The 19,430-nt window shown below is 45.7% G+C and overlaps 1 protein-coding gene across 1 annotated transcript in view; it reads left to right on the forward strand.

Moving 5' to 3' along the window:
* The first annotated feature begins 1,772 nt into the window (after positions 1-1,772).
* The window catches only part of PPIL2 (peptidylprolyl isomerase like 2), a 69,360-nt gene continuing 51,702 nt past the window's right edge, over positions 1,773-19,430 (forward strand). The window contains 3 exon segments of the mRNA XM_040416351.1: positions 1,773-1,904; positions 4,894-4,943; positions 6,245-6,290. Of these exon segments, the coding sequence (XP_040272285.1) occupies positions 1,873-1,904; positions 4,894-4,943; positions 6,245-6,290 (128 nt within the window). The 5' untranslated portion in view covers positions 1,773-1,872.

A 19,430-nucleotide genomic window follows, 5' to 3' on the forward strand; every position in this document is an offset into this window, starting at 1 on the left:
TCCTTGGTGCAAAAAAGGTTGGGGACCACTGTTTTAAAGGATATTGATTCAAAAACGGAAAAGCCCTTTAGGGTCCATTAACATGTCTGCAAAATGGGTCCCATTCATTTTCAATGGGGCCGGAATGTGCTGTCCACATCCGCACTCCCGGATCCACACTTCAGGATCCGCGCTTCCGTTCCGCAAAAAAATAGAACATGTCTTATATTTGTCCACAATTGCGGACAAGAACAGGCATTTTCTATGAGAGTGCTGGTGATGTGCAGTCTGTAAAATGTGGAACGCACATTGTCGGTGTCCGTGTTTTGCGGACCCGCAAAACACATACGGACGCGTGAATGACCCTTACAGAGGGACTGCCTGTCATGTAGAGTTTAGAGCTGAACATCCTGAAAGTAAACAAAAAATTGTATAATAATTAGCATGTTGATTCTGTGCTGTTCCCGCGACGCTTATCCTTCCGGTTTACAAGCTGATTGTAAAGACGTTAAGTTAGTGCAACACCCAATTACTGCCATGTGACATCAGGGTGGACCTTTGATTGGTGGCCAAGATCATGTGACGTCACAACGTTCTTTGCGAAAAAGGGCCGGGATCAGTCGTGAATTATTTTTCTTTCTTATATACATTTTATTTACTTCTCAAGTTGTAGTATGTTTAGCCCTAATACGTAGAGAATGTATCTATTGGTGATTTAGGCTATGTTCACATGTAGTGGATACAGCATATGAAATTCACACACACAAACACCACTTTGTGTTTTTTCTCCTGTAGATTTTTGAAATGCTGCAGCATTTTAAAGGGTTTCTACCACCTCATTTTGACCTATTTAGCTGTCAGACACTAGCGATCTGCTAGTGTCTGCTGTACCTAACCATGCTATTGTAATCCCTTTCTGTGCAGCGGTTACCCTAAAAAACATAGTTTTATTGGTATGCTAATGAGCCTCTAGGTGCTATGGGGGCATCTTTTCAGCACCTAGAGGCTCCATCCACTCACTATTTCTGCCGCCCAGCGCGCTCCAGCCCGCCCCTCTCCTCTAGATTGACAGGCCACTCGCGCCTGCGCCGTGTGCTTCTGTATTCGGCGCAGTGACTGTTGGACTGCTCCCTGCGCCGTAATCGGCGCAGGTGCAGCGAAGATGCCGGCGCAGGGAGACAGTCACTGCGCCTGTGCCGAATACAGAAGCACACGGCGCAGGCGCGAGAATTCGGCCGAGATAGAGAGAAGTAGGCTGTCAATCTAGAGGAGAGGGGCGGGCTGGAGCGCGCTGGGCGGCAGAAATGGTGAGTGGACGGAGCCTCTAGGTGCTGAAAAGATGCCCCCATAGCACCTAGAGGCTCATTAGCATACCAATAAAACTACGTTTTTTAGGGTAACCGCTGCAGAGAAAGGGATTACAGTAGCATGGTTAGGTAGAGCAGACACTAGCAGATCACTAGTGTCTGACAGCTAAATAGGTGAAAATGTGCTGGTAGAAACCCTTTAATGTGTGAACATACCCTTGAAATTTCTGGAATCCCTTATAAATACGTGCAGCCCGCTACACACTGCATTATATCCAAGATGAAGAAGCCTCTCGATTTATGTCCCTCATGTCTGCAGGCACCAGCACTTGCTATAGATGCAGAACGTCACCGATGACCCAGGACCAGTGCATTTCAGCACCAGACAGCGCTTTGGACGTCCCTGTTGGTACTCCTCTACAGCGTGATAGTAGTAAGAGTACCAACATGGCTACCGCTCCACTTCCGGTCCGTCACTTCCGGAGTGTGGGAGCGGTAATAAGGGACGACCGGAAGTAGTGGTATTTGTAGCTTGTTTTCTTGAGTGTTAGGTTTGTTGGTGTCGGTGGTTGAGACAACAGGAAAGATGGGGAAGAGACAGCATCAGAAGGATAAGATGTGAGTGAGGCGCGTCATCTCCTTGTCGCATGTCACAGAACTGCCATTATTCTTCTGTAATGGGAATACTGGGGCACCAATGGGCTGTGTGTGGCTGATGATGAACAGTCCTTATTTTACAGCCTGCACTTATCTATTGTCTTTTATGTTTATGTATAGCAGTTTATTATACACACACACACACACACACTTGGCTAGTAGTAGTGCTGTACACATTTGTTAAAGGGGTTATATGGTTTCATGATACTGGATATGTGAACGGAAAAATGAAAAAGTTATGGCTCCAGGAAGACGGAAGAAAAATGAAAACGCAAAAACCTCCGGTATCCTAAGGGTTAAAAGGATTATCCAGTTTCCTGATACTGATAGTCTATCCTCAGTGTAGGTCATTAGTATCAGATCGCAGCAGGTCTGACCCCTGCCAATCTGATAGTGATGACCTACACTGAGGATAGACTATCAGTATCAGGAAACTGGATAATCCTTTTAACCCTTAGGACCCCAGAGGTTTTTGCGTTTTCATTTTTCTTCCCTCTTCCTGGAGCCATAACTTTTTCATTTTTCCGTTCACATATCCATACGAGGGCTGGTGTTTTTGTGGGACAAGTTGTACTTTCTAATGCCACCATTTAAAACGGCATAACATATAGTGGGAAGCAGGAAAATTAAAGTGGAATTGGGATAAAAAAAATAAAACCCAATTCCTCCACAGTTTTAAGGGTTTGTTCCCTTTGTGGCGAAACTGATCTGTGCTAGGATATGCCCCGACTGTCTGATAGGGACCTCTGGAACCCGCACCTGCCTCGTAAACGCAGCCGAAAACGAGATTGGCAGAGTGGTGGCTGGCAGTGCTGGCTCCAGCCACCGCCAAGTGTTCTTATTGGCCTGCTGAAAATAGCCGACCACCACTGCGCGGCCACCGCTTCCATTTACTTTTATGGGGCCAACAGAAATAACCGAGCAATTACTCAGCTGTATTCGGCGGCCCCATAGAAATGAACGGAGGGCATGCACAGTGCGCCCTCCTTCACTTTGCCGGCTGCGAGATAGATGCTAGTCCCGCACCTATCAGACAATGGGGGCATGTCCTAGCGATATGCTCCCATTGTCTGAGATGGGAAAACCCCTTTAAAGGGAACCTGTCACCGGGATTTTGTGTATAGAGCTGAGGACATGGGTTGCTAGATGGCCGCTAGCACATCCGCAATATCCAGTCCCCATAGCTCTGTGTGCTTTTTATTGTGTAAAAAAAACCAACGATTTTTATAGGTATGTAAATGAACCTTAGATGAGTCCTGTCTCCTCCATGCTTGAGAGATAAGTCCAGCGTTCTGACTCTGAGCCCAGCCAGGCCCACTGTGAAGGAGCCCAGCACCGCCCCGCATCCTCCAAATCTCCTCCTTGCTCCACGACGTCACAAAGCTAGAGCGCCGTAATCTCGCAATGCGCGAGCTAGCGCATGCACAGTTCGTTCCCTGAGGCTGATGCTAGCACAGGGAAGGAACACTATGCCGACACTGCGCATACGCGAGATTGCGGAGCTCTAGCTTTGTGACGTCGGGGAGCAAGGAGGAGATTTGCAGTAAGCGATGCTGTGCTGGGCTCCTTCACAGTGGGCGTGGCTGGGCTCCGGAAACGTTATTAGCCTTATATATATATAATGAAGAAAATCCGCAGCACTCCTTGAAGTATAGAAAAATGTAGTTTTATTCACACATGTCTGATTTTGACATGTGTGAATAAAACTACATTTTTCTATACTTCAAGGAGTGCTGCGGATTTTCTTCATTATTTCAAAGTCCTGAATCCAGGGACCACCGCTGGCACCGCACAGCTACGGCTGAGTTAACAAGGAGTGCTGCCTGAATTTTTTCTATATATATATATATATATATATATATATATATATATATATATATTCGTTTTTTTGACATAATAAAAGCACAGAGAGCTATGGGGCTCAGCTCTATACCCAAAATCCAGGTGACAGGTTCCCTTTAAGGAGCTAGCACAGGAAGTAGATTACATGGAGTGACTTAAAAAAATGATATAAAAAAATACTTAGAATGTTCAAATATAGGCCGTTAATATGTGAATAAAATAATTTTAATGGCAGTATCCCTTTAAGAGGTGCACGCCTCTTAAAGGCTATGTACACCTTTGGGGCATTTTTTGTTTTTTTGGTCTTTATTACAAATATGAAACCCTTATCTCTGTACAGAGCTGAGATGGTCTAATAGAGGGATCTGAATGTTCTCTCTGCTCTATCAGCCAGCTAATCTGACGGGCTCCTTATCTCTGCTCTCTGACTTTATAAACACTCATTATAGCTCATTTCTTATCTTACTGATAAGAATGTAGCTTAGTTAAGTGTTTATGACCTCTCAGTAAAAAAGTAATTTTGCACAAGCAAGCGTGCACTGAACTTTGTGACTTTTCTGATGCCAGTTTTCTGGCGTACAGTGATTGATAAATATTCCAAATAGTTTGAGTCTGGTGTGTTTGAGGAGCGTGCTTCCCACTCCCCTCTTGAATGGGGCTGAGCAGCAACTGGGCCATGTGACCGATGTATGGTGACATCACATGTCCTCTACGTGAGCGCCGCGGCCTCTTCTAACAGATCCCGGGAGTCGGACTCACGCTGATCTGATATTGATGACCTATCCTGAGGATAGGTCATCTATATTTCCCAGATAGCCCCTTTAAGTGACCACACACACACACACACACACACACACACACACACACACACACACACACACACACACACAGCTATGCCTCCCAAACACAGTGATGCACTCTCATAGATTATAACCCCTTAGATGGCAAATTTGGGCCATCAAAAAAATACACATCCCGCAAAAAAAACAATCTCTCATATGGTTATGTCGAAGGACAGATCCCGATTGGCATCACTGCACTTGGTTATGTATTACATTATCGTTCTCTCTTCTTTGCTAAGGTGTAATTCTGCTGGGTTTTTTTTCAGGTACATCACCTGTGCAGAGTACACCAACTTCTACGGAGGAAAGAAAGCAGGTATGATCTTTTGGGACGGGGCCAATAAGTAGCCATAGTTCGTTATTGTGTTCTATATAGGGCAGAGTTTATTATGTCCTGCACTCCAGAATTCTGACTTCAAAAAGTCTCTCAATAGGGTTTTGTCACTTTTTGGGTACAATTGTTCAAAAATTTGTGACATTTTGCTTTTTTTTTTACACCACTCGAGTTTTGAAAAGCGGGTGGAAAATGGACACTGTTAAGGCAGTTCTGTTACTAGAATCAACCCTATTAAACCAGGTATACTGCCTGGTAGGGCTCATCATGCTGATTAAAACCATACTTTTTTCTTTTTTTTTTTGTCTGTATGCTAAACAGCTACAGAGATATCTGCAATTTTATTCATATGCAAATTAGAGGTTCGAGCACCAGGAGGCCTTCCTGAATCCTTTGAGCACTGCTTTGTAACAGCCCCTGTGCTCTGCACTCCCCTTGCTAGACATGCTGAGAGGCAGAGCTGTGATTCAAACCTGGGATCTCTGTACACAAAACCAAGTACTTACTGCCAGGATATAGGATTACCACTCGGAAGCATTTTTTTCTATGCTTATAAGCCAACATATATTACTAGTGTCTGTATAATCATACATTGTGCCTGTGAATAAAGCAGTCTTATGTATATCAGCTTTCTGAGCAGATCTCAGTTGTGGTGAAGCTATAGTACATAGTGTATGATATGTAAATGCTAGGACTCAGCTCTGCCCTCAGCATGTCTAGCCCTGTCAATCAAGTGGAGGAGGGAGTGTGCAGAGCACAGGGGGTGTTACAAAGCAGTGCTCAAAGGATTCAGCCCCGTCTCCTAGTGCTCAAACTTCTCATTTGCGTATGAGTAAAAAACGCAGATATCTCTGCAGCTGTTTAGCAGACAGACAAAAGAAAGCATTGTTTTAATCAGCATGATGAACCCTACCAGGCAGTATGTCTGGTTTAATAGGGTTGATCCTGGTCACAGAGCTGCTTTTAACTATTACTGAGACTTTTTTTAAAAAGTCGCAGAAACGTTGCTACTCCAGTTTTCTACACCACCCGGCCCCAACTGGAGGGACTTTGCATTTCTAGACAGAAGTGTTAGGTTGATGCATCAAAGCAACTTGAGACGTTTGATAAAAGTACGCCAATGCAGACTCCAGCATTACTGACTTTTTAGATATTACCATCATAGTCTTTAGACTTGGACCTGTAGTAAAATGTGTACACTTGACAGCATGTGATGGTTTTCGGGCAGTGGGATGCATATTACGTTCACGCAGACATTACAGATTTTCTTTTTTGTTGCGCAGATATTCCGAAGTCAAACTTCAGACGCTTACCATTTGATCACTGCAGGTTTGTTATTTCTGACTTCTGAAAACAGGAGAACTAGATTGCACTAATTGCACACTGATAAACCATATTACAGAGTTGCTTGTGGTCGCTTGTACTATTGATTTATGCAAAGTTGTGTGAAAAGTTAGTGACCATTTAAAGGGGTTCTGCAGTTTTTTTAAACTGAAGATCTATCCTCTGGATAGATCATCAGCATCCGATCGGAGGGGTCCGACACCCGGGACCCCTGCCGTTCAGCTGTTTGAGAAGGCAGCAGCGCTGGCAGTAGTGCCGTGGCCTTCTCGCTGTTTACCGCTGGAACAGTGACTGCACTAGTATCAATGGCCTGGGCTAAGCTCTGTTCACATGAATGGAGCTTAGCCCTGCCCAGGCCATTGATACAAGTCGTGACGTCACTGGGCCAGCGGTAAACAGCAAGAAGGCCGCGGCACTACTGCCAGCGCCTTCTCAAACAGCTGATCGGCAGGGGTCCCGGGTGTCTGATCCCGCCGATCGGATGCTGATGATCTATCCAGAGGATAGATCTTCAGTTTAAAAAAACTGCAGAACCCCTTTAACCTTGGAAAGAAATTAAAATATTGACCAAGCTGCAATTGAATACAAATGCAAATTTAATATTTTTTAAATTTTTTTATTTATTAAAGGGATATTTTGGTTATATCAAGTTATCCCCTAACCACAGGGTGCGGCCTCCCTGTTTCATGAAAAGTGAGGTCCAAGCAGTTGCCTAGAGGGTAACTTGATGTAACCAGATAACCGTAAGTTTTCATGAAACGGTGATTCTGGATTTGTCCACTTTTTATTTATTGATTTATTTTGTTAATGCATAAAATGAGGCAACTTTGCAAAAGGACTTAATTAAAGATGTTCTACTGTTTGGTTTCTGCAGCTCCTGTACAGGCTATGTGTTTCCATGGTAACTGACATCAAGCAACCCCCTGTTCTCCAATACCAAATGTACGTTAACACAGAATAGGTGGGAAAAAGTGTGAGACTGCAAGAATGCAGGATTATGCTACGCAAAATGTATTAGTTCCCTGTTACCATGGAGACTCTTGGTCTGCAGAGGAGGTGTAGAAGCTAAACAGTAGGACATTTTTAAGTATGGTCTGTTGCAAAATTATTTCATTTTAATGTAAAATGATTATAAAGTGCCATGGAATATGTGGGTGCTATATGAATAAAGATTATCATTATTATTTTATACTTTTTGGGGCATTAATAAAAATGTTTGTGAACGTAAGGGTTTATCATTATACAGGGTGGCCCATAATAAAGTAGCCGGCCTCCAGTGATAGTATGACAGGATGAATGAGGAAGTGGATTTTATATATTTTTTTAATTACCCACAAGTCACAAGATGCTGAAAATGGTCCCCGTTCACATCTATACAGCAGGTCGGATTATGTCGGCGGATACGGCTTGTGATGCTGCGGATGGGGTTTGTGATGCTCTCCGTGAGCTCATCCAGGGGATGTGGCTTGTTAGCGGACACTTTCTGGTTTACATTTCCCCACAGATAAAAATGGCATGTAGCAAAGTCTGCAGAACGTGGCAGCCATAACCCCTTGCTCACAGTTCATGAACCCGCACCAGTGAGTTCCCTGAAGTGCGGCATGGTGCTCCATCTTGTCGGAAAAAGCAGGACATTTTTTCCAACAGTATCCAAAGATGCCTAGATGTGATTGGGGGCCACTTTCTTTTTTTTTTTAAATCAGATCATTTTTATTGAACATTTTACAGTGTAAATACACGTTTTTCCACAATACATACAAGGATGACATAGAGACATATTGTCCATAGGACTAATAACAAAAAGGGCACCAAATTATGTGTATTAATCCAGTTCCAATCCCACCCCACCCTAACCTACAAAATACAAAGGCACATTTTTAAACATTTCTATTCAGACATCGAAACGACAGCCATGGATCCCACAGTTTTTCAAATTTCGCTGGACATCCACGCTTCTGGTACACCATCCGTTCATAACTTAGCATTGTGTCAACCGCACTTAGGAATTCGCCTAGGATTGGCGGCGCTGTCTGTATCCAATGTAAGGCTATTAACTTCCTAGCGACATATAACATTCTCCCTATAGCTATTTTATGCACCTGCCCAGTGGCCAATTCAGAGACATATCCTAACACACACACTTTCGGGTCAGAGGGTATTCGTACCTTGTATACATCCTGTATTGTCTGACGTACCAACTCCCAGTATCTCCCTAACCTCTCACACGTCCACATCATATGCAACAGATCTGCAGACACCACAGAACATCTTGGACATTCATCCGTGGGTCTGAACCCTATACGAAACAAAAAAACCGGTGTTTTGTAGACCCTATGGACAATAAACAGTTGCGAGAGTTTACGTCCTTCACTCAACGAAGAGAGAGGTATCGCCTCCAGTATGTCAGACCATTGGTCATCAGTTAATTCGCCAACATCTTTCTCCCATTTACTTTTAGCCGTAAGCGGATGTGACATTAGAAACTTCTCAAGCAGCAACTTGTATATACAGGAAATCATACCTCTCCTCGTCCCCCTGGACAGAATCTGGTGCAGTGCAGCATCTCTCCCAGCCACCACAGTCGTACCTTTAAATGTGGAGTTGTATGCATGTCTCACCTGAAGGTACTTATAAAAGTGAGTTCTAGGCAGATCATACTTCTCTTGAAATCTGGCAAATGACATGAACTTCTTTTCCTCCAAAAGATGGCCCAACCTCAGAATACCCTTCCTTTTCCATGCCCCAAACTCAGACAGGGAGAGGAATTCCGGCAGCACAGGATTGCCCCACAGTGGGGAGTATATTCTGTATTGCCGAAAACCCCCCTCAGGAGCTTGACCTTATTCCATACGGACTGCATCAAGTGTCCCAAATCGCCCATCGGACCACTCTTTCCAGCCCCCCTAGTCTCCAGGATCATCATTAGGTCATTAGAAGACAAGCAATGTTTAAACAACTGACACGACATCTCACTTGACTCCAGTTCCATCCACCCCTTAAAATGTTGGCTTTGTGCAGCCAGGAAGTACACCCAGGGGTTTGGGACTGCAAGGCCCCCTTTTGTTTTAGGATATTGCAACGTTTCAAGCTTAATTCTCGGTTGCCCCTTCCGCCATATGAGCTCCCTGAAAGTAGCATTGATAGGAACAAATTTGGATTTTGACAGCCAGACCGGGGAGTTATGTAGAACATAGAGTAGCTGGGGCATCAACACCATTTTAATGAGATTAGCTCTTCCCGCCACCGACAGATATAGTTTACACCATGCCTTAGTCTTATTACGAAATTTGATAACCAACGGGTCAAAATTAAGGCGCCCAAAGTCTCGGATTTTCGGAGATATATGAATACCCAAATACTTAAAGGTCGCTACACATGGAATATTTCTATCTCTCACTGTCTGTGATTGCACTTGCCCGTCGAGCAGCATAATCGCCGACTTACTCCAGTTAATAGTCAGACCCGACAGATCCCCGAAGCAATCAATGATTTTCATAGCCGCTTCCAACGATGGACCAGTATCTCCCAGAAAAAGCAAGGTGTCATCTGCATACATCGCCACTTTATTATTAACTGTCCCATATTGGAACCCCCGGATGTCCATTGATTTACGAATTGCTGCGGCTAATGGCTCAATCGCAACTGCAAATAGCAGAGGCGACAGCGGGCACCCCTGTCTAGTACCCCGACCCAGACAGAACTTGGGGGACACCCCTCCATTCGCCCTGATACATGCTTCGGGCTTAGAGTAGAGCACCCGAACCCAGGATATATACTCATCTCCAAATCCCATATATGCCATAACTCTCCACAGGAATCGCCACTCAATGCTGTCAAAGGCCTTGGCCGCATCTAATGAAAGGATAGCTCTATCTCCAACATTATCAGCTGGAAGTTGAATACTGGCAAACACTCTTCTAATATTAATTGACGTTGATTTCTGAGGCATGAAGCCAGTCTGGTCAGAGTGTATGATAGACAGAATCACTTTAGACAGACGCATGGCCAAGACCTTTGCAAGCAACTTAACATCAGTGGAGAGTAACGATATCGGTCTATATGAGTCAGGGAGAGAGTGATCCTTGTCCGGTTTAGGAATGACTACTATTACCGCCTCCTGCATAGACGGAGGAAGCTCCCCCCTCTCCTTGGAACAATTGAATACCTTCAGAAGTTCCGGGAGCAACACTTCCGCAAAGGACTTATAAACTTCCGCCGGAAGCCCATCCAAACCCGGAGCCTTGTCATTAGCCATAGCAGCCAATGCCGCCTTCAATTCTTCTAGCTCAATCGGCTCCTCTAACCGCATACTGTCTTCCCTAGAAAGCTTAGGAAGATCTAAAGTGGCCAAAAAGGTGTCGATCTCCTCATCTGAGCATGTCACCCTGGAAGCATACAGAGAGGAATAAAAATTATTTAGTATATTCAGAATGTTATCCGTATCACGCCTGAGGACGCCGCCAGCATCCAACAGGCCAGATATACATTGTGATCCTTGCTGCGCTTTTGCGATAACAGAGAGCATATGGCCTACACTCTCACCTTCAGTAAAAAATTGCTGTTTGTAAAACAGTCGTTTCCTCTCTGCTACCTCCAAAAGGTGACACCTCAACTCCTCCTGCCTAGTCTTCAAGGTATTGCTTGTCATGATAGAAGGATTTAACACAAAAGCTTCCTCCGCTATCTTCATATTGTCATGTTTCTGTCGATCAAGCTCTCTAGATTTAGATTTAATCCGACTGACTGTTTTAATAAAGGATCCTCTGAGGAAGGCCTTCATCGCATCCCAGACGACTAACGAAGACGCAGTCCCTTCGTTTATACAAAAATATTCCCTAAGGGATTGAAGCATATCGGACGGGTCCCCCATCAGTTTTAACCAAAAGGCATTAAGTCGCCAGTATCTAACCCCCGGCCTGGCTGTCACAGAGATATCAAGGGCGATGCTAAATAAGGAATGGTCAGATAGGGTCCTAGAAAGATACTCTGAGGTCTGTACAAATGGGAACATATGAGCATTTACCAGACCTAGGTCTATACGCGACAGGGAGCCATATGTCGAGGAGCAACACGAGTACTTCCTGTCCAGGGGGTGGGTCTCTCTCCATACATCCATCAGACCTACTTCCCTCAGTATTTTTGCAAACGAGGTTTCACCCGTACTACTACCACTAGGTGTGATCTGGCATCTATCAAGCGAACTGTCAAGCACATTATTAAAATCTCCCACTATTAACATTGGAAGTTCAGGAAACTCTGCCATGAATTCTATAAGCTTCCTTAAAGGCACCGAGGAAAATGGTGGGGGTATATAGATTGTTGCTAACACCATTCTCATCCCTTGGACCACACAATGCATTCCTATAAACCTTCCCTCTTCATCCACACATACCCTCAGGCATTCAAATATGATATTCTTATGAACTAGGATACTAACCCCCCTGGAATGCGAGGAGAAGACGGAATGCACCGAATAACCCAACCACGGCTTTTGCATGACATGTATAGATTGTTTGGTCATATGCGTTTCTTGCAAGCATATTATTGCCGGCTGATATCTAGACAGGTAACGGAACAGACCGTGTCTCTTTGTAGCATCCGCCATTCCCCTCACATTCCAGCTAAGTATTCTCGTAACAGGTCCCATAAGAATGCATACATATATAAAAGTACATTTGAGATCTACAACTTTCCACCTCCCAGCAGCCGCAGGGAAAAACAATGTTAAATACCAGATTACAGACTCCCATCTCTTCTTTTTTTCCCCCCCGGACAAAATATACCAGGACTGTACGTTTCAGCATTTTAGAATTGCCATCATAAGCACCTTTAACGATAATAACCCCCGCTATTCCCATCCCCCCTCCCTCCCCCCACCCAACTATCCCTCCCCAGGCAATGAACATATACAGCATAATTAGATTCAGTAATGAACTTGGGGCCAACATTGTGAACCTGGCCCAACAGCGCCTGAAGCAGCACAGCATCCAGCACGGTACCGTACGCAGGCACATTAGAAAGGTGGGGAGCAGCCTCGGGCGTATGCTCTACCCACAAAATTTCTTCAGCAACCGGCTAAAGAAAAAAGAAAATGTCCACAACGGTGGGTGGACGGTCCAGTGGACATCAGAACTTCAATCAGGAGCAGGAATGTCCAACAGTCTCAGGTGTCTGTTGATGGAATCCTAAGGCGACGCTCATTTTGATCCAGCCACTTGACCGCAGCGTCCGAGTCCTCAAAGAACACCGCGGATCCAAACGCCACCACCCTGAGCCTGGCCGGGAACATCATGGAGTACTGTACTTGCAAATCTCTCAGCCTCCGTTTAATCTCCACAAAGCGAGCTCTTTTTTTCTGTACATCCGACGAATAGTCAGGGAACAGTGACACCTGAACTCCATTAATTTTTAAATCAGGATGAGACCTTGCGGCCCTCAGTATAGTGTCTCTGTCTCGATAGTGCAGGATTTTGGCCAGTATTGGACGTGGCGGACGTCCTGGCGGCAAAGGCCTGGTGGGGACCCTATGTGCTCGTTCCACAGCATAAAGTGCAGAGAGTCCTCTATCACGGAATTTTTCCGCAAGCCATTTTTCAATAAAATCAGTAGCCTCTGGGCCCTCAGATTTCTCAGGAATGCCCACCAGCCTTATATTGTTGCGGCGAGAGCGGTTTTCTAGGTCGTCTGTTTTAGCATAGAGTGCCGCTATATCCTTTGACGCAGCCCGGCTCTCTCTCTGTAGGGTAACAGCCCCATCTTCCAGATCCGAGACCCTCCTCTCTACCTCTGAGGTGCGTTCAGCCACTTTATGCAGGTCATGACGGATAATGGACATGTCCGCTTTTAGACTTCCAATATTAATATTCATGTTCTGGAGGGTGGCGTTGCAGCAAGCAATAGCTGCCATTACATCTTTCAAGGTGGGCTCAGGGGCATTAATCACTGGCAGGCACTTCTCAGTGCTGCACCCGCTGACACTCGCCCCCCCCTCATGCTGAGCTGGGAATTGCTGGTCGTCATTACAGGGGCCATCTTGCTCCCCTAAGCCTTCCTCCACTTGTGCCAGGGTGTCCTCTCCTTCTCCCCATACCTGACTGGGGGACTGGTGTGACTTGTGAGCGAAGCGCTCCAGCCGCGCTGCCGCTCCCTGACTCACCGCCGCCCTCAGATCAGGCCACTCTTCCTCCTCAGCGCCATCTTGGGATCTTGCCTCTCTGTCCTGCCGGCTCGGCGTTTTGCCTCTCTTTGCAGGCATAATGATTTTTCTCAGCACCGGACCGCTTGCTGGCTATGTCCCCCTCTCCTTCAGGTGTTGTAAGGATATATCTCCACCGTTTTAGGTATTATAGACAGGATACTTGCCGGAGCTAGTGCGGCATGCGTCCTACTCCATGCGCCGCTAGGCTCCGCCCCTTGGGGGCCACTTTCAGTATGTTTTGTGAATTGTGGGCAATTAAAAAACAATCCACTTGTTCGTTCTTCTTGTCATACTATCACTAGAGGGTGATATATCCAAATCACAGCTCTTAAAACACTTTCCAGGACGTCCTCCATGACAGCACCACATGGAGGATGTCTCCCCGCCCACTATTGGGACAGGAAACAGAGAGAGGTTTAAAATTCCCCCCACCCCACATACTCCAGTGTTTTTCCTGTCCCAATAATGGACGGGGGAGAGATGGGGTCTCTAGAATTTTTGGACCAGGGCGGAGGCTGGGATCGGGGGGCATGTACCTCTCCTTCCTTCTCTTTACGCCCAGCTAAGACCTCCTAAACTGGGGGTCCCTTAGCTTCCCCAGCCCTTCCGGTACTGACCTGACGGCAAAGTGGCTGACTTCAAGGTCGGAATATACGGCCGCGGGCGGGGGGGATCGGTAGCCGCAACCCCAGTGGGGCTCTGGGCTCCAGGCTTGGTCCTCTTCATCTCGCTAAGGGCCGCACGAGTCAGGAGTGCCGCGTGTCTGACGTCACTTCCGCCAGGGTAAGGGCAGCCGGAAGTAAGATGGAAGCACCCATAGTGGGTTCCTCCAGCGGCTGGAACGCAAGTGCGCTCCACACAAGGTGCCTGGAAACAAGATGGCGGTGCTCTACAGCGTTTTTCATGGTGTCGGACTCTTGAGCCCTGGCTTACCGGCCTCGTGTCCTATCCGGTTGACTCTCTTAGGATGAGTCCCGGAAAGGAAGAGGAGGAGCATCGCGGCAACAGGAGGGCCCTATTAGGAGAGAGCAATCCCCAGAGCCTCCTGTCCATGGTCATGTGAGTAGAAAACTAGACTTGATAAAAAAAAAAATTGCTTGTCATGTTTCCTAGGGGGACAAAGAGACTACTCATAAGGTGGAGCCTAAAAAATTTGCTACCTGCAACAAAAGGCTTCAAGATACATGCGCAAAAAAATTATGCGCGGATTGTATCAATAAAATAATGAAAACCGCATTCTCTCTTAACGGACCTTAAAGCAATTAAAAGGGAAGAAGTAAAAGCATCTGTGACATCCCTTGTGCCCCCTCCAAATACCGGTCATACCCCGAGAGCTAAGTGACCTAGAGAGCTTTTAGATTCCGACTCAGAGAATATGGATGTACAATATACTCAGTCGGACTAAGGAGATGAAGAAGAAAGATTCTTTACCCTCCATGTCCTATGATGAGCAGCGGAAATACTGCTTCTTATCAGATGAAATGGACTCTCTTCTCACTGCCATTCAGGAAACTATGGACATAGACGAACAATAAAAAAAGATCCGTTCAGGACGAAGTGTTTGCAGGCTTAAAGGGAATCTGTCACCTGGTTTGACCATATTAAGCTGTCATCATTGCCATGTTTAATAAAATACCTTATTTCCTGCAGTGGTCTTCTTTCTTCTCTTCATGGTTTCATTTTGTTCAAAAAGCGATTTTTGTATTATGCAAACAAACCCCGAAGGTGCCCAGAGGGGCGTTATTTATCACCCTTTGATCCCAGTAACGCCCCCCTGCAGTGCCTAGCCCGCCTTAATTTAGAACCCAAGCACGCCTCCTCGTTATGAACTATCGTCCCACAGCCTAGTTCAACGGCGGCGCCCCCTCCGCTACGTGAACTAATTTATTCAAGCTACGCACCTGGAATCTTCATTTCGTCTGCTGGAAATCTCGTGCAGGCGCAGTACCGCCTGTGCAATCCAATAGCTCCTGAGGGCAACAGCGATAAGAAGACGTTACTGGGCTCGGCACATGCCCAGTGACACTTTTGAGGCTGTTGCCCTCAGGAGCTATTCAATTCCTGAACAAAAATATTTGCTGACCTGGTATGGAGAAAATACAACTCTGATGGAAGACTCAGTACAGATGTTAGTTGATCATACTCAGTGGGGATCGACCAGTATTATTTTTTTTTTTTTTTTTTTTTTTTTTTTTTTTTAATAACGTACCAATAATCTGTGAACTTTCAGGCAGATAGCCGATAATTTATACGGATATTTTATATCTCATAATAAATATATTAGTTGGTAGTCACTGAGGTGGTGGAAATTGGCATTTGGCACTGGTATATTATAAATGTAAATTAATAAAGCCTTTAGTTGGTAGTAAATTTATAATTTACATTTATAATATACTAGTGCCAAATGCGAATTTACCCCCCATCCCCCCCTCCTCACTGACTTTTTTTAACCCCTATCAGACCTCAGATCAGACCATTATTAACCCCCTATCAGACCTCAGATCAGACCATTATTAACCCCTATCAGACCTCAGATGAATAAAATAAAAAAACTCCTCACCTCTCCTGCACCGCGGCTCCTCTTCATCTCCGGGTCTGGCGCCTCGCTCCCCCGTGTTCTCCAGCCTGCGCTCCACTGTTACCTCACAGCGTGCAGAGTCAGGTCATAGTGCGCGGACTACGTCCTGACGCTGTACGGGGTCAGGGCAGTGCAGCGCAGGCCCCATCAAAGAAGACCAGGGAAGGTGAGTATCGGAAGCAATTGCTGCGTTTCTTCCCTGCTCCCGGCACCCGATGCATACTAGTGCGCGCTTCCATAATGGAAGCGCTCACTAGTATTCGCTTTATACGCATTTTCGGTATATCAGCAAGGTTAGATGCCGATACCGATAATGTACAACATCCTGAATATCGGCCGATAATATCGGTACTTCCGATAATCGGTCGATCCCTAATACTCAGACTGTGATTTCTCTCCTATAAGACCTAGGTTGGATCCTAAATTGGGGAAAATCAGATCTAACACCCGATACCAGGAAAATTTTCTTAGGAATTGTACTAGATTCGACATTGCAAAAGTCCTTTCTTCCAGTGAAAAGACAGGAAAATATAATAGAAAAAATAGGAATTTTCAGAAGAAATCCATTTGGACGATCAGAGAGGCAATGAGTGTCCTAGGCCTGATGGCAGCTTGTATCATGACAGTGCCATGGAGCCAGTTTCACTCAAGATCGCTTCAGAAGATTATCCTCTCTGTTTGGGATGGGAACCATCAATCCCTAAATCAAAAAATTCTCATCAAAGACGACGCTCGGAAATCTTTGGAATGGTGGAAAAATATGGACAACCTGTCAAAAGGATTTCCCTGGAACCCAAGCCTCTATATTGTTGTAACAACAGATGCCAGTCAGCAGGGATGGGGGAAAATATGCCAGTCAGCAGGGATAAAAGGGAAATCCTCAAAATACTGAGAACTCCGAGCAGTTTGGGAGACTCTGCAGCAGGGTCAGGATCTTCTGCTGGGTCAGCACATAAGAATTTTGTTGGACAACATGACGACGGTGGTGTTTATCAAACACCAGGGAAACAAGATACCCTCTACTTCAGAGTCTCTCCAGCAGGATTTTTTATTGGGCAGAGGGAAAAATCCTATCAATTTCAGTGGTGCACCTAAATGGGTCAAAAAATCAGTCGGCAGATTTTCTCAGCAGGCATTACCTAGACCTAAGCGAGTGGTCCCTAGACAAACATGTTTTCCTGGATTTGACAACGAAGTGGGGAGATCCCGAAAGAGACCTTTATGCCACACGGAAAAATACTCAAACAAATGCCGCCTTCTCCCGGGACCCAGCAGACCATCTGATGGCGGTAGACGCCTTGTCCCAGAGATGGCATAGGAAGCTGGCCTATGCTTTTCCCCTCTTCCCTCTAATTCAGGCTATTCTGAGGAAAATCAGGATGGGGTCATCAAATGTAATTTTAATAGCCCCGTTCTGGCCGAAACAAGCGTGGTTTCCTGTCCTAACCTCATTGGCCTTGGAAGATCCGATAACGCTTCCCCCTGAGATCAGATCTGCTGACTCAGGGTCCAATTTGGAACCCGGAAATAGGCAGGCTAAAGTTAACAGCGTGGCTTCTGAAAGGGACTTATTAAAATTACAAGGGGTTTCGGACAATGTAATATCAACCCTTCAAAAAGGCCATAAACAAGTAACTGCTGCCATCTATAATAAAATTTGGAAAAAATTCTATTCATGGATAGCATTGAGAAACTGAAATCTGCTGCTTCCGGATTTGGGGGAAATCCTAAACTTTCTACAAGATGGCTTTGATAGGGGTCTTAGACCAAGCACCCTAAAAGTCCAGATGGCAGCCTTGAGTTGGTTTCTAAATTATTCTCTGGCAGAAAATAGATGGTTAAGCAGGTTTATAAAAGCAACCACACGGATCAGGCCAACTCTGAAATCCTCAGTCCCACCTTGGGACCTAACTATAGCTCTCAATGGCTTAATAAAGGAACCCTGTGAACCTATGCAAGATGGCTCTTTGAAACATATATCCCAAAAAAACTGCCTTTCTAGTGGCGATACCATCGGCCCGCAGGTTAGGTGAAATTCAAGCTCTAAAGGGAGTCTGTCACCACATTTGGACATTATAGACTGCATACATAGCTTTCTGGCAGAACTTTAGATGAATCAAATGGTACTTTTGTTGCATTCTTCTGCGGTTCACCTGTGGCAAAAACTGGCTTTTATTAATATGTAAATGAGGGCTTGCAAGAGCCCAGGGGCAGCGTTAACTTCTTTGGAGGCTGCTCATCCTCTTTTGTTAATATCCCCTCCACCCAGCCTCTGCCCGCCCTTCTCTTCCCTTGCGTCGTCCTCCTCTCCCAGCGAAATCCCGCGCCTATGCTCTGCCTCGCTTGGCAGGGGCATGCGCACTGCGATGCCCACTGTGGGCACGGCTTGGCTGGAGCATGTGCAGTAGCTACCGTGATGCCGTGCCCACAGTGGGCATCGCAGTGCGCATGCCCCGGCCAAGCAAGGCAGAGCGTAGGCGTGGGATTTCGCTGGGAGAGGAGGACGCAAGGGAAGAGAAGGGCGGACAGAGGCTGGGGTGGGGATCTTGGCAAAAGAGAATGATCAGCCTGGGCTCCAAAGAAGTTAACGCCGCCCCTGGGCTCTTGCGAGCCCTCATTTACATATGAATAAAAGCCTGTTTTTGCCGGAGGTGAACCGCAGAAGAACGCAACAAAGCTACCATTTGATTCATCTAAAGTTATGCCAGAACGCTATGTAAGCAGTCTATAATGTCCAAATGTGGTGACAGACTCCCTTTAACCACCCTAAAACCTTACCTTAAAATTTTAAATGATAGGGTCATCCTCAGGCTAAATCCAACCTTCTTACCAAAGGTAGTTTCTACGTTCCACCTAAATCAGGAAATTATATTGCCTACCTTTTATGCGGATCCAAAAAATGACAGGGAAAAAAAGCTTCCACTTGTTAGATGTCAGGTGTTCTCTTCTGATCTATTTAGAAGCTACCAGTGGATTTAGGCAGGACGCTAATCTGTTCATACAATTTGCCAGCCGAAACAAGGGCAAGAAAACTTCTAAGACAACGTTAGCCGGGTGGATAAAAACGACAATTGGGGAATCCTACCAGTTGCATGGAATATCCTGTCCTCAAGATATCAGAGTCCATTCCACCAGAGCAGTTGCAGCTTCGTGGCCAGGACACGCAGAAGCCTCTCTTGACCAGATTTGCAAGGCGGCTACGTGGTCAAATTCTCCAACCTTTTGCAAACACTATAGATTAGATATTGTGGGAAACCATGACCAGAGGTTTGGACAGAAAGTTCTCCAAGCCGTAGTCCCTCCCTAAGTCTGTATATTAATCTGGTATTACTCCATGTGGTGCTGTCAT

Source organism: Bufo bufo, chromosome 2, assembly GCF_905171765.1.
Source record: "Bufo bufo chromosome 2, aBufBuf1.1, whole genome shotgun sequence".
In the NCBI taxonomy this organism is placed as follows: domain Eukaryota; kingdom Metazoa; phylum Chordata; class Amphibia; order Anura; family Bufonidae; genus Bufo; species Bufo bufo.